The 15948-nt window shown below is 40.6% G+C and overlaps 1 protein-coding gene across 6 annotated transcripts in view; it reads left to right on the top strand.

The window, feature by feature from the left end:
* The window catches only part of CDK13 (cyclin dependent kinase 13), a 48335-nt gene extending 35973 nt beyond the window's left edge, over positions 1–12362 (top strand). Inside the window, exons 11-14 of one of the 6 annotated variants that reach the window (XM_054059163.1) lie at positions 43–174; positions 2433–2584; positions 5787–6173; positions 7272–12362. In XM_054059163.1, the coding sequence (XP_053915138.1) occupies positions 43–174; positions 2433–2584; positions 5787–6173; positions 7272–8128 (1528 nt within the window). In that variant the 3' untranslated portion in view covers positions 8129–12362. Of the gene's footprint in view, positions 1–42; positions 175–2432; positions 2639–5609; positions 6174–7271 lie in introns of all 6 variants that reach the window. The other 5 variants (XM_054059162.1, XM_054059161.1, XM_009568504.2 and 2 more) reach the window with 5 other exon arrangements.
* Positions 12363–15948: the final 3586 nt, after the last annotated feature.

Here is a 15948-nt window from a genome sequence, read left to right as displayed (position 1 = left end):
AAAATAAAAATGTGATGCTTTTCTCCATTTTGCTCTTTGTAGCATCCCTTCAGCTGCATTAGATTTATTTGATTATATGCTTGCTCTGGATCCCAGCAAGCGCTGCACAGCTGAACAAGCTCTTCAGTGTGAGTTTCTGCGAGATGTGGAACCATCTAAAATGCCTCCTCCAGAGTAAGTAGTTTTGTTTGTAATGGTCCTTACCTCTACAAAATGTGAACATGCACTGATTTCATTAAGCTTATTGTGTTTCAGTTAAAGCAGATGGTGGCAGAACAAAAAACAGTTTGTGCATGCAGTTGTTTGATGGTGATTCTGCACTAAAATAGTTGTGCAGCTGAGTGACTTACACCATGATAGCGGTGGTTGTGAAGATCTGAGAGAACTGTTTCTTTTGTTATTCCTAGAACTAGTTACTGAGTTAGTAACTTTAAAAAATATACTTTATGAATGTTTCTAACGTTGAAACCCCATCATTTCCATGTTATCTCTGTTTGTCAGTGTCTACTTTTTCCAAGGGGTTTGAGGTCCCCTATGAATCTGAATTACCTTTCTGATGATAGGATGTCACTGGGTATAGAATTTTGCGAAGCTACCTGAGAGTTAAGGTGAAATACCGTAAGAAGTTTCCTGTGCCAGATAAGATTCTTGGTTTTACAGGAGGGAGAAGTGAAATACTTTGTGCAGCGTTTTCCCTCTTGGTTTCTCTGAGAGGAAATGTATTGCAATGTCCTGTCTGGTAGGGTTTTTGCAGTGACTTGTGATGTTAGTTGGTACACATCCTGTTGGAACAGGCCCTGGGGAAGACAATGAAAATGTATTATAGACTCTGTAGGTTTCAGTCTTCCCTCAAGGTAGCTGTCAGAACATAGAACATTTAATATTATTTGATTAAATTATACCTTCGAGGCAGCCTGTACTAATTTCTTTTTAATCAGTTACCACCTGGGAAAAATGTTTGAGTTTTATCTAAGAATTTTATTAAAAATCTTTTGAGAGTTACCCACTAGATACACACAGTTCTTCCTAATGCTCCTGATGGATGAGGCCAAGAGATGTCATTGCCTGAATGTGACGATTGATATCACTGTTTGAGTATCCATATTTAGCAGTCGAAGTCTATTCACTAAAATCTAGAACCACTTGTACAGCACATTGCTTTTATGCTTTTTAAAATAAGTGAATGGGAGGAAATTCGGGTTTTTTCAGGGGCTCAGTAGTGCATCCATTCTAGAAGCTAAGATACGGAAATTCAGAGCAAATAAGTCATTGGTGTCCTTTTAAAAAAATAAAGAGGAATGGCACTTTTGACTGTGTGTGCACTGGAAAGTGTTGACTGTTCTCTTGAAAGACTGGAGTACTGCTTTGGGAAGAAACAACTGTTCCATTTAAAGAAAGTGATGGTGCTGATTGCGAGGGCTGTAGGATACTTCTCAATGAGTTCTTACTTGCTTCCAGTTGTTCTTGACTAAATGCATGGCAGGCCTTTGATCTGGTATTTGGAGGGAGAAAAAGGAAGCAGTTGTTGTAGTTGCCTTTTCAGTGGCTCTTGTCATCTGTCACCTAATTTTTCCGTGTTTCTGGGTGAGGGAACTGCTCAAACAGTTACTAATATGTAATAGAACAGAATGCACTATTTTTTACTGGCTGTCTCAGTATTTTCTTTGTCTGTGTGATGGATCTCTTGTGCTCCTTGGGAAATCAGAACTGGGATGCCTGCAGGAAACAGTCATAGAAGGACAGAACTGGTGGCAGAACGCTTCCTCATGAGACTTTTGGCTCTGATTTTATATGTCTTAAAGGACTGGTATATCCTTTTTTCTTCTTAGTATCCTAACTTTGCTAGTGTCAAGGGCTGTTTATTCCTGCAACTCTTTATTTTGTTGTTGTTTTTTTTAATTTGTTTTCCTACTTTCATGTTTTTCTGTGCTTTACAACTATAAATACTAGATAGCCATGTCTGTTGCTATAGACAAATATTTTAACTCATTAGGCAGTAGTACTTTTACAAGTGGACAAAAGAAATTGGTCACCTGGACTCTGAACAAGTGCTTTCATATTGATAACTCTGTTATCTGTTACTCTGGAATTTGATTTTAGCCAGTGTCCAGCATGGATTTTGAAGTCATGAATTACACTATTTATTAGGCTCCTCATAAGTAATAATGCAAGAAAGTAACATTGATTGTCATTTTAAGACACATCTTCTCCTTTTCTCCCAGAGGGAGCTGGGCTTCTGAAATAGGCTATCAATCAAGAGATTACAGCCAGAAAAAGCAGATTTTGCTGACTTTGAGTGTTTTCTGTTGTATTACTGAGTTCCAGTTGGTTCATCTACATAACATTATGTATAATTCCAGCATTTATTTTACCAACCTGGTATAAAAAAAATAAAGCTGGGATGAAACTGATTATCTCATCATTCTTTGCAGCCTTCCTCTGTGGCAGGATTGCCATGAGCTGTGGAGTAAGAAACGCAGAAGACAGAAGCAGATGGGCATGACCGATGACTCAACAGCAGCTAAAGTCCCTAGGAAGGACCTGTCTCTAGGCATGGATGAGAGCAGAACCAACACCCCACAAGGCATGCAAACTTCTTCCCAACTCAAAACTCAGGGCAACTCTAGTGTAGCACTTGGTCAGTAATATTTTCGGTTCTTATAATAACCTTCTACTTGGATTGCACCTCTAGAAACTTTAGATGTTATTTTCAAAGTACTGACGTCTCCTGGATTCTTGAGGGAGGAACAGTATTGTAAGTTAAATCTTTGTTACAGAATATTTATATTTTTGCTTACTAGGTGGGTTTTTTTAAGTTTTACTTAATTTTTCAGTCTGATCAGAGCAACTACCTTGTTCTGTATTTTGAGGGGATTTTATCTCTTACTCATCTGTAATTCCTCCATAATCCCACAAGCCAGCTGCTGCTCGAAGTTCCTCACAGTCTCCGTAGATTGGAGCAGCGTTATTGGTATTGATAAACTGATCAGAATATTGGCAGATATTGGAGCAATGATCATTTCAAATGAAACAGATTCCCTCTGCATGTTATTATGTTAATCTTCAGCTTCCCAAGTTGTTGGGGGTGGACCAACTTGTGAAAAAAACCCCACAAAACCTAAACACCAAACCCACCTCCTCCCAAAACCTGGTATAATAAGAAGTAGCTGCCTCTGTAGATTGCGTAGCCATTAATTCTGAAGCTTAGCCAAAATATCTTGCTTGGAGACAATTTATGAGTGTAATATGAAGAGTAAAGTGATGATTTCCTATGTGGGCACCACTTCGGGTACTAGGCAGTTTGGTGATGGTTCCCTCATAATAGGTAGAAATATACAGAGTAGCAATACCAAATTGATACCTGATAAGTTAAATTTAGACCACTTTTACTTGTGCAAAGTGACCGTAACTCCTAAGGCTCTGATAGAAGAGTTTAGCTGCAGAAAAACAGTAATTGCATTCACAGGACCTGGAAATTCTTTAATACTAATGATCTTGAATCAACTCTTCACTTAACAGTAGAGGAGAGATCCAAATACTCGATGCAAAGATGTATGGAAAATAGTTCTTTTGACCGTATTTTATTGCAATTTATTGCCTCTTGCTCCTGTTCACCCTGTTCCTTGCTGTAAGCCAGCTGTGAGCTTCTGCCACTCTGTATGTTTAGGCTGAAGCTTTGGCTACATTTTCAAGCATGACTTTCGGTAGCCCTTAAATTTTTTCCCCCCTGCAATTGAAAACTATAGAGAAGTTTGGAGTCCAAAGGATAGTAGTTATTTTCTTTCTGCTTTTGTAACAGGTAGGCTGATGGAAGAGTACTAAGTTGTTTAGTCATTAATAGTAGCTGTGCAAAATAAACTAAAGAAATAGAGAAGGAATCATTCAGCCCTTAATTGCTGTTTACCCTTATGTACATAGAAGAATATATCTAGCTAGAAAAGAAGACAAGTTAGTTTTCAGTGGAGCTTAAGCAATTCAGCACAGAGCCTTTTTTCTGCATTAAGCAAAACACTTCTGGAAGCTACCAGGCACCTTAAATATCATTCCTAAGGCACACTAAGGAACTCCATGTACAAATGCATGCTTTAAACAAAACTGTTGGATTTTTTTTCTGAGCACCCCAAAATAAGAGCTTAAAAACACCTTGGATCAACGGCTGGTGTTCCTATTTGTGAATGGGACCCCTGGTCATTGCATCTTACAACTTAGCAGGAGCTACATAGAACTTGGTAGTTCTGTTCTGGTAGATACTCACAGATTTTCCAGCATACAGTTCACTTTTGGAATGGACATGAAACTAACCAAAGTCTATGGAATAGGTAGTTTAGTTTTCCAGTTTGACATTTTTCTGCTGAATTTTCACTGAGAGTCTGAGTTGTGTTGAGCTTACCATCCTCAGATGTTAAAAAAAACCAGCTGTTAAGCGTGACATTTGAGTGAGAGCTGGCAGTACAAGACCTTAGAAATGAAGGGGATTTTTTTCTGTATTGCCAGATAAAAAAAAATTATTTTATTTTTATGCTTCTACAAACATACAAAATTGCTGAAGTTTCTGGATCCTACCTGAGTAGTTTCCAAGTGCTTGTATCCTGGTGCACATCCATAAGTAGGGTAGTACGTTGTGGGTTTTGCAGCACTTCCCAGCTGTGCTGCTCTTAGTCTTGCAATGCAAAAACTTAATATTTTTGTGTGAGACTGTTTTTTCAGGCATGGCTTTGAATCGACTATGAATTATTGTATCGGTGAATTGGCAGAATGGCAGGGATAGAAGAGGACAGAATGTGTTCATTTTGATTTGGGTTAAAAAAATTCAGGGCTCTGCTAGCACAGTTGCACACTCATTTTTTAATTTTAAACTTTCTTCTCCAAGTCATCTACTCATAAGGCATGTTGAAATCCATGCTGCTTCCCTTGTCCTTTCAAAATAAACCTCTGCAGTGGGTGTTTGAAACTAAGAAACTAATTTGATTTCTGACTTCCTCATTCCTATTCCCCTGCATCATCATGAGCTCTTATTTGTGGCAAACTCCATTTATTTCAAGGAATTGTATAATCATGACAAACCTGCATTTTCCTGCTACTCAGTGATTGGCTTCTTGTGATTGGCTTTCTTCTAACTCAGCACTTGCTTTTGCATTTATACCACAAGCTTCCGTGTCACCTACAGCCTGGTCACTTGAGCAGGTGTTAGAATTCAGATGCTGAGTTAGAATGGGCCAGAATATGACTGGAAATGAGTTTTGCAGATGGCCACTTTTTAACAGAGGGATGTGATATGTCAAAGATAGGAAGTTTTGCGGGAACTGGAAGTCTTACAGCTGCCTAAAGCTGGAGGCCTTAAGCCCCAGCTTAGTTGTGTTGTGGAAAATTGAGATCCAGCTTGATGTTTCTCATCTGTCCAAGTGCATGTGTGCAACCCCATCAAAGTCACTTTCCTTATATTGGATCTTACTATTCCATTTCCTATAAATTCTTCACAAGTATTCTGTTTCTGTGTCATCCAGATCCATGCTTTGCCAGTTGTCAGCCGTACTAGATTAGTCTTACTTTTGAGTTTCTGAAATATGCCAGTTCTAAATAATACTTAAAACCACCTTTTTTGTCTTTAGCAAAAACAAGCACTGGACAGCAGTTAAACCAGAATGAAGTGGCAATCCTGCTAAACCTGCTACAGTCTAAAACAAGTGTTAGTTTGGCACAGTTTGCCCAAGTGTTGAATATTAAGGTAAACCCAGAGACTCAGCAACAACTAAATAAAATAAATCTTCCTGCTGGAATTTTGTCAGCAGGTGAAAAACAGTCAGAACAGCAGCAGCAGCAGCCGCCGCCGCCTCCACCACCACCACCAGAACAGGAACCTCTAAAACAGCCGACTGTCACACAGCCTCCTGTACCACCTGCTCAGCTGAGTCAGCCTAAAGTTGAGACTGATGCTGCCCAGGCAGCTGTGCAGAGTGCGTTTGCTGTTCTGTTGTCTCAGTTAATAAAGGCTCAGCAAACAAAACAAAAAGATTTCGTGTTGGAGGAGAAGGAAAACGGATCAGGAAATGAAATGTCATTACAACTCAGGCAGCCTCCAGAGCCCAGCACTCCTGTGTCTGTCAGCCGGGACGACGTGGAATCTCCAGCACCCGGCTACCCACATCTGATCAAGTCATTATATACGCCTGCAGGTACTGAAGGTCTTTCTTGCTAACCAGCAGATACTTTGAGCAGCGGAGACATAATAGTTTGGGGGTAAAGAGTTAATCTTATGAGTCTCTGTGAATAGGGGACAGATGGTTAAATTGATTTTGTCTTGTTTTACGTCTGCATTGTAGAATTTGTGTCCTACTGTAACAGGGGCCACGCAGGCAGAGCAAAAGATGGTTCCCACTCTAAGAGCTAGACAAATGGTGGTAGTATGGAAGTGTTAACGCTGATCATTATTCTTGGGGCTGGGATTTTTCTTGGGGATGTTTATGGTGAAGACAGTCATCTGTAGTCAATTCATAGATGGAGTTTGCCAGTCTTGACTGTGTTTAGGTAGCGCCAATTTAGGGGGGAGGGTATTTTACTTTTGTTTTTAATGCTGGCTAGAGCAGTTTCTTAGTGTTGGATTCTGTATGTGGCTACCCATAACTGTTACTAATAAACACAGTTGAAGGTTTCCATTGGGATATGGTAGTGGTTTCCTTAGCCGTCCTGAAGTTCAGAGCTCTGTCATATTTTTATTTTTTAGTTGCTCTTTTGGTTTTATTATATGGTGGCTTATGAATTGCTCTATGGTGTTTGCAGCTGTTGAAAGAAATATTCTGAAGCAGTTTGGGGCTATTGTCTGAGGGTATTTTGTGTGGTGGTGTTTTTTGCTCACCTTTTTTCTTTTTTAAACCTTCAGTTTTGCTGTTCCTTGATAGGGTAGTCTTTTATCCCTCTAGACCTTTATTCCTATTTGCAGATCTGTTCTGATCTCTCTTTGAATTTTCTAGTGGTTTTGTTGCTTGAGTTTTGTTTTGGGTTTGTTTGGGGTTTTTTTTAGGGAACTTGTACTGTTTTCTTTACCTAATTGACTGGTAATCTTACTTTGAGGAGAAACCTGCATCATCCTCTTGAGGCAACTGACCTGTTACTTTCTCCAAAGCAATCTGTCCAAATAGCAATAAATTTAACTAATAAGTCAACGAGAATTGAACTAACAAACCTCTGTATTGTTCCAGGAAAGAGTCCTTTCCTTTATGGTATTTTTATTGCATGTTTTCATTCCATAGCTTTTCTTTTTTTTATCTGCTTAGGTCAAGAGGATTTGGTTAGGCAGTCTGAGATGAGGCTTCTAAACCGAACACCTGAGCAAGAACCCCCTCGGATCTTGCCTCCAGACCAGCGTCCTCCAGAACCACCGGAGCCTCCGCCTCTCACTGATGAAGACCTTGATTATCGGACAGAGAACCAGCATTTGCCTATAACTAACTCTTCAGGAACAGATCCTCATGCAGGAGTGAAAGCAGCTCTTCTGCAGCTGCTTGCTCAGCATCAAGCTCAGGCGACAACAGAGGAGCCAGTACAAACGAGCGTGGATTATCAGCCTAGAGACTCCTACGTACCAGGTCCTGACTACAAGGATAACTTTGTGTCATCTTCCTTCTCATCTGCCCGTTATGGCAGTAGTGATGGAATAGGAAGTGGATCATCAGGAGCATTAGAAAGGAGGAGCTTCCTTGGAAACTCAGATATTCAGTCTTTGGATAACTACAGTACTGCTTCATCTCACTCTGGTGGTGCCCCTCCTCCATCGGCCTTTTCAGACTCCTTTCCCAGCTCAGTTACTGGTTATGGAGACATTTACCTCAACACTGGCCCCATGCTATTTAGTGGAGATAAAGACCATAGGTTTGAATACAGCCACGGCCCAATCCCGGTTCTGGGCAGCAGCAGCGATGCTTCCGCAGGGCCGGAGAGTACGCACTCTTTGCCCACAAAGATGCATAACTATAGCTATGGGAGTAACTTACAGGAAAATCCCGGTGGCATCAGCCACCTGCGTGGACAGACTTGGTCTTCTCCTGCCCAAGGACCGGGCTATTCCCAAGGATACAGGGGACACATTAGCACATCTGGAGTGAGAGGGCGAGGCAGAGGATTACCATATTGAGTATCTGTTTTTCCTCAGGCACATCGTTTTTATCTGGAAAAACTTTTTCTGTTTTTCTAGCTGCAGTTTAAAGCAGCAATTCAACAGACTTGAATAATGTTAATTCAACAGCTTTATTTTTATGTGGAAAAGGGTCTTGCATACAGTAGGAAAAATTAAAAATGCTTAAAACTCATGCTGTCTGAAAACTAGATTAATTGATTGTACATGTTCACAAACTAGTCTGAATTTTATTTTGTATTTTGGCAGTTTTAAGTGGATGCTAAATTTAGGGACATCAGCTTTTTATGGCACTCTTTCAGATCTTCTGAACTATGCACATTTGTGCTTTTTTTGTAAGTTTGGACCAACTTTTATGTACAAAAAAAAAGATTTTACAACAATCAAAGCAGGGCACTGATTTATTTGGTATTTTTCTTTTTACAGAACTACCTTTAGTCAAAGGTCACTGTCAGTCTTTGCACTGCTCTCAGTGTTATTGTGGAAGGTGTACTTTGTGCTCATTTCAGATAATAAAACACAACCTTTCTCTTGATGCAAAATTTTATAAATATTTGGTCAATGTTATTTTTTTTTCTTTCAAGGGGAAAAAAAAAAAGAATGGATGTTCTGATAAAATGTTCTCTCCATCTCCCAGGCTTGTTTATATAAAAACTGTGTTACTTGAATGGTAAGTGCCTTAACATGTAAGCTTAAGGTCTGCAAAAATTGGGAAGTACTTTATAGATTGATATGAAAATAACACCTAAACCTAGGTAGTTAACAGAAAAATTCAGATGATAATAGATGACTCAAATAGGTCATAACCTTGTGCTGTATACTTCAGGTGGGCCAGTTTTTTAGAGATCTAATCTTATCTTGACGAAATCGTAATTTCCAAATTGAACTTCGTGAGAAACAATGAAAGTGAGGAGAAGAATGAAGAGTGTAGTTTTTCCTCAGCTCCCTCTTGGAGTTGTAGTAGATGTTTTAGTTCCTCTGCCAAATAAACTATACCTTATATGTCCTTACCAAGTGATAAGTTTTTTTTTCTCTTAAATGTCAACAGCAGTTATCACTTTACTTTGTGTGAAAAGCTGATGCCGTCGTCTCTTTACCACAAGTACTGCATTATAGGAAGTAACCAAAGGAAAAATGACCAGTATTTAAAGTAACAGCAAAACATTTGATGCTAGTTCTAATACTCTGTAAATTTGTGATTGTGCCAATTCTTTATCTGCTATTCCACAGAACATTTTAATATTGGAATTGAGTCTCTCTGAACAACTGATAAAATGACTCTAGTTAAAACTCTTACCAAGAGCCATTCCTCATATTAATTTCAGCTTCCAGCATGTTTGGTTGGTTTTTTTTTCCTTTGGCAACAAGAGGTCTCTCTCCTACAGAGAGGAGGTGTGGTTATATTCTGCATGTACGTAAAAGAATGTTTTAAAACCCATATTGGAAACATTTTTCCAACTGATTATCCAGTTGACAAATCGGTACCTTGTGTAACTGAGTGTTTAATTATTACTTTTTAAAAAGTAAAATTTCTACTTACACTATTACAAACGTAGTCTTGTCAGTGACTTTTTGGATTTTCAGAATAGAAGCCAAAGTTCTTGGTCTGTTTCTTTTGTTTTGTTATAGTTGAAGATCCTGGTTCGATATGGCTAACTAATACATTGTAGACCATGGAGAAACTCATTTCGCTAAACTAGGTAGCATTTGAGGATCTGGCAAATGAGAAATGGAGAGAGAGTCATGCTGCTCACGATGTCCGTGTAAGTCTGACAGTTGCCTTCACTTAGACACAGTAGAAAATCCTGCGATAGGAAAATAAAAGCGGCCTGGTCAGAAACAAACATTTATGACCTGAAAAGACTGTGCTTAAGAAAAACAAAAGCCTCATGTGTGAATGACAGCACATTGGATAGTTTTCCTTGAGTAAGGACACCCCTGTAGCATTTTCTGCCTATCAGAATGTTAAAGGCAAAAATCATTAGCGTTACTTAGGTGTGGACAGTGTCAGCTAAGGCTTTTTGTTTACTAGTTTTAAAAAGAACTAATCCCACAGCAATACACACAGATTGCTTTTTTACAGAATCAAGCAAAAGACTTTCAGAGCTCTTGGGCAGTTATTTCCACTAAAAATGTGCAGTCTGGTGTTACTCCTCTGCACTTCAAATGTAACTGCAGGTGCCAGTTTGCTAAAGAAGCAGGTAAGTTAAAATAGAACATAGATCTTAGAAGTCTAAATGATTTGACTTCCAATACAAAAATGCAAGGAAGACGTTGTGTCTCCTTTTGCTTCCCTCTTGGAAGTGAATTTTCAAGTCATTTAGTTCGCCTCAATTAATGCAGGAAAGTGAGTTCCCTCTCTGTGTGTGAATGACAGTGTAGTTTCCTTGCAAACTGGCAGTACTCTTGATGTTACATCATTCTGAAATGGATTTCAGTCTTTGGCGATAGAATAAAAACCTATCAGGAAAAATCCTGACTATGAGGAGAGAAGGAGATACAGTAGACAGTTGACTTCCAGGTGAATCAGAAATAAGACTCTAGGCACGTTGTGGCAGATGCGCACTGCACAATTAATTTTTCCCCCAATTCAGTGTGAGGTTTATTAGCTCATGACTTTGAATGCTTACATGCCTGGGATAACAGCATTGGGGTAATTTGGAGGGAAAGTTGACCTATTTCCATACATGACTGAAGAGATTGTCCTCTCCGCAACCCCTGGGGATCTTCTTTACTCTTTCACTGACAGCCTTCTCTCCTCAGTGGGCAGAGGCTGCGGGGGGATAAGGAGCTCTGTTCTTGGGGTGAGTGGCAGGAGCATTTTTCCCTGCACCTGAACTCCCTTGGCCCAAGACTTGTCTGGGCAGGTTAGCAGCCAGGGAACTGGCTGGATCTAAGGACTGTGGGTCCACCGTAATTTTGTACTGGGCCTGTGTAGCATTTAATCAAGATTTCTTTTGAATTAAATCGCATGTCCAGGTGCTTATGTCAGTTCAGAATTTTACCCTTTTCAACAAATTTCACTTGCCAGAGTCAGTCTATACTAGTTTGGCATTTTGCATCATGTGGCTGTTGCATTTTTGATGCAGTAGACACGTTGGAAACTATAATTTTTCTGTGGAGCTGTGGCTTTTGTTACTCCTCTTTCCCCCCCCCCCATTCCATTTGGTTTACATTTTCTGTGCTGCAATTCCAAAGTGTGCTGCAGATACCTGGACACTACATCGAAAAGTAAGTGTTGTGTATTTGTATTTCTAAATAAACATAGCAAAATACTGTAATCATGGACTATCAAGTAGCAAGTACTTCATTATTTATATTAAGTGGTCTTTAGCCATACCGAGAGGAAGAAAAGCGAGCATGACTGGACTGCTAATGACCGTGACTTAAAACAGATAGACTATTACAATGCTTAAAATCTGCCAAAGCAAAAGGAAACAGCTTTTATCACGGATAAATTTTTATCTTGAGCAGAAGGAGCAGTATTGGGGAAGAAATATAAAAATACATGTATCCTTAAATATTAATATAATTTCTTGGAAAAATACCTTTTAAATGGCAAGCTTCTATTTTTTTTTTTAATGTTTCCATAAATCATGGTCTATGTCCAATTGTCTCCGTACCATGGTAGTGTAAAGTGCTTCCTAGAAGCAGAAGCAATAGGTGCTGTGATGTAAGTTCTTACATTGGTTTGGAGTGCTCTTCTCCTTTTGCTTGGCGCAGGAGGCAGTTTCAGTTTTGGTGAAGTTTTACAGTTGGATGATTTTTTTAATAGATGGTTGTGCAGTAAAAAGTTACATAGAATACCTCTTGTCTGCAGGCGAATTAAATCTCAGACCATGAATTCTGTTTCCAAGAGAGACAAATATCGGATGTATTTCTTGCATTCTTCTTTTCTTTAATAAAACACGCAAGTGTTTTACATACAACGTTTCTCCAGTCCATTCTGTTACACTGCTTTTTACATGGGGAAATTTTGGCTGTTTCCCTTCTTGATAGTTTTGGGATGTTTTATATATGCGGAATCGCCAGAAATTTGATTTGAATTCTGTATTTAAAAATGAAATGACCTTGGGTTGACTTAAAATCAGACTAACTTTTGCTTATCAGGGTGAAGAGTACTTTATTGCAGGAGTTACTTCAAGACAACCTAATTTAAAATAATCAAACTGTTATGCTACAGCTTGCTTACTCTTTGTTATTTTAAGCCATTTGTATATAAAATGTATTGTGCGGCCTGTAAATAAAATACATGAAAACTTAAAGTCTTTCATTGTTTTTTCTCTCTGCTTATCAAATGGCATTTTGAAAGAAAGTTGGATTAAGCAGAGTTATTTCTAGCGATATCCAAGTGAGTGTAATTTTCAGTGTGTTAAAATTCTCCTATTTATTAAAAAGATAAAATATTTACTGCCCCACTATTTTTTCAAAAGAAAACGGCAGCAACTGGCAGTGGGAGTGCAGGAGCCGAGGTGCAGTGTCGTGGACCAGCGAGCGCTGGTGGTGGAGCAGAAGCAGGCAGGGTGCTGGGGTGCAGCTAAGGGAGCCGGGCCCCTCTGGGGCCACTGTTCCCGGCGACTTGGAGCTTTCCTGGATGATAGGTTAGCGGTAACGTAAACACTTTTTCTTATTGCTGTCCAAGAAAAGGTGCAGTTAATCACCACCACTGGCTCTTTAAAGAGTGCAGTGTGTGTGTTTTGGATGTAATGGGCCATCGAACCCAAAGAGGCAGGTATTTGTAGTGTCTGGCTATATGTGCACACCGATGGTGAAGCAATGTGAATCAACTTGTGCTTTGAATACCTGATGAGCCTTCTCTGCTTTTTTCGTATCATAGAATTATAGAATGGTTTAGGTTGGAAGGGACCTTAAAGATCATCCAGTTCCGACCACCCTGCTGTGGCAGGGACACCCCCCCACTGCAAGGTTCCTGCTGTATCAGCGTCTGCACCTTCCAGTAAATGCTATGCTTCCATCCAAACATTAGCCACTTGCCAACGGCCTCAGTTCTCTTAAACTGCAGGTCAGATAGAATGCTGCTGTCATTGCTTCAAGAACTTGTCATTGATAAAGTCAGTGGTGTAGGGGCCGCAGAAAGGCACTCGGGCCAGCACCAGTTAAGTTGGTGTCCTTTGACATTGGACTGGCAAAACACATAGCTGTAGCTCTAAGTGTTTGCATTTCAGAGACAATACTTGGGTGGCAGCTGCAATGAAAGCCTGGATTTATCTTCCGATGATCAGCTCAGGCTGTATTACGTAGGATGTTGACTTGCACATAGCAGATTGGACAGATGTGTGAAACAATTCCTAATTGTTTGCTCAGTTTTTCTCATGAAGGCTGCTGTTGCAGCTAGTAATGTGACTTGAAGTTGGCTCCGATTCATGATGAGATATGAACCTGTAAGGGTTTGAGAACAGTGCTGCATCCCGTTCATTCATCTGTTAGAGCCATACTGCCACCAAGCTGTGCAAAAAATGTACCAGTAATAATTCCAGTGGGATTTGCACGTCAATCAGCATCCTCAGCTGCAAATACATTAGCATCAAGTGAAAAAGGAGATGCAAATAACAGCAGAACAACAGCCTGTATCAACACAGAGCAAGGCATGCATCTGTGAAATTGGTGGCAAGAGAGGAAGCAAAGCGTTTCACGTCAGAGCCATGAATGATTGCCTGTTAGATTTGGAAGAGGTGTGCAATTTTGCAGAGACTTCTATTAAATTAGCTGAAACAGGATTAGCTTGCTTCTATTTTTAAGGAATGCCTGTAAGCTCTGACAGGCTATCCGGACGATGAGGATTACAGCCACCGAACTCCCCCATTAAGTGGAAGAAAACGCAAGTCAGAGCTCTTGGCAGCGACCACAAACAAGGAAAGAGAGACCTTCATTTGACAAATGAGAGGAACTCTTTCTTTTCCCAATCAACTGCATTCGCTTCTATGGAGCTTGAGGGGTTTGCTTTTAAAGCCGCTTGCTCATTATGGCTGCTTATTTGGGGCTTTTTATTGCCCATGGAGAAAACTTGCAGTCAGTGTGATTTAACTCGGGAGGAATTTTGAGTCTGAGCCTACAGTAATGTTTTCTTTTTCTTCAGGTATTGCAGCCCTTGCTAATAGGCGATACTCGGATCGCTTTTCACAGCATGGCTTCTATTCCGCTTCACTAATTCCCCTGTGGGTACTTGGGCTGTACAATTGATACAGCAAGTTGTCATAATGTGATGAATGCATCTTTAATAGGACTTCTTGCAAAGAAGCTTTGTGAAGAGGGGTTTTTTTATTATTAGAAAAATACGGTGTAGCAGAACCATAGCTGGGTAGAAAAGAGAGTACTTGAAAGACAGCTTTACAGGAACCAGCCTGGGAGCTTCTGGTACTCGCAAGCAGAGCTGACGGCTGTGTGCTGCCCTTGGGGAAGAACAGGGGAATTGACTGGTTTCTGCAGTCAGCATTTGAATGTGCAGATGAGAAAAGAACCTCACCTGTCCTGCTGAACTCTGCTTTCCTGGGCAATACGCTCGCTGGTGGAATCCACTTTTATTTATAGCTGGGGAATATAAATTGTGTTTAACACTGGAAAGCTCAGAGTGTCTTTCTGGTGAAACGTAAGGGAAGTGCCTTCCTCCCACACTTATGGAGCCAAAGATTCCTCATGCTTTTACCCAAAGGCGGCCAGCATTGTTTACCAGCATTTTTTCCACACATTTTTTGCTGTGACCCACTTCAGCCTCTACACAGACAAAGCACCACGTCTGGGACTTCATCCAACAACAACCTCTCTCATTTTTTTTTATGAAACTTGTATTTCAATGTGAGAAAATCAATAGATGAGAATTTGAAACAAACTGGAAAGGGGATTTTCATGGGTTACAAATTGTTGTTTCCACATTTCCATCAGCAGTGGTGCTTCCACCTTGCAAGCTGAGGGTACAGAAACCCTCTGTGGTCCCTGCTGTCCCCAATCTCTCTTTCCAGGCAATGCTTATTGTGGGCTGTGACCCCTTATGTAATGCACGCATTAAGGGGCACAGAAATGCTGTTAAGTCTCTGTAGCAGATTTTTTGGGGTACGGACACCCAACTATGAAATGACAAAACCCAAGCACAGGGGTTTTGTTCATCTCTCAGTTTTGTCCTGCAGCTGCTCTCAGCAGCACGGGGCTGTGGTTGCCCCCTCCATAGCCACCTGCCTCATGGGGGTTCATGCAGGGCTGATGCTGTTTGCAGTTCTCCAGGGAGGTGGAAGGGGCAGGGTGCAGCAAGGAGGCATCGCTCTGCTGCAGCGGAGGCCTGGAATTGCTGAGACACGGTGGCACTGTGGTGTCCTGCTACCTTGCAAAGAGGTTGGTGTTGATCTGTGTTTCCTTGATGGAACTGCAGCATCTGCAGCGTTTGGATCCAAGCCCCAGGTGTGCATCTGTTCATTCCCAGTAGGACACATCGTTTTACTCTTGGAATAGTTGAATTCGTGCCACTGGTTCAATGACAAGATCATTTTCAGCCACTTGCCGGTCATCTGGAGTGTGTAACCAGAGTGTATTGTTCTTCACCTCCCCCCCCATAAGAAGTGAATACCTGCCTCTCATCAGCACAGGTGGTAAACGCACCATGACCCTTCTTTTCATATTATATTGGAGGGGAGGGGGGTTAGAAGAATTCTGTTGATTTTCACATGGGAATCTGGGAGAAAAAGGCTTGTCTGAGGTCACGCAGGATGTCTACAGTGAAGTCAGGAGCCCAATATGGGCATCTCTTGTTTGTTCTGCCTGGGTTAGAGCAGTAAGCGCAGAGATGAGCACACAGATGTTCCAAGTGCTGT

This window comes from Cuculus canorus, chromosome 2 (assembly GCF_017976375.1).
Source record: "Cuculus canorus isolate bCucCan1 chromosome 2, bCucCan1.pri, whole genome shotgun sequence".
In the NCBI taxonomy this organism is placed as follows: domain Eukaryota; kingdom Metazoa; phylum Chordata; class Aves; order Cuculiformes; family Cuculidae; genus Cuculus; species Cuculus canorus.
This window is presented reverse-complemented; position numbering and strand designations above follow the sequence as displayed.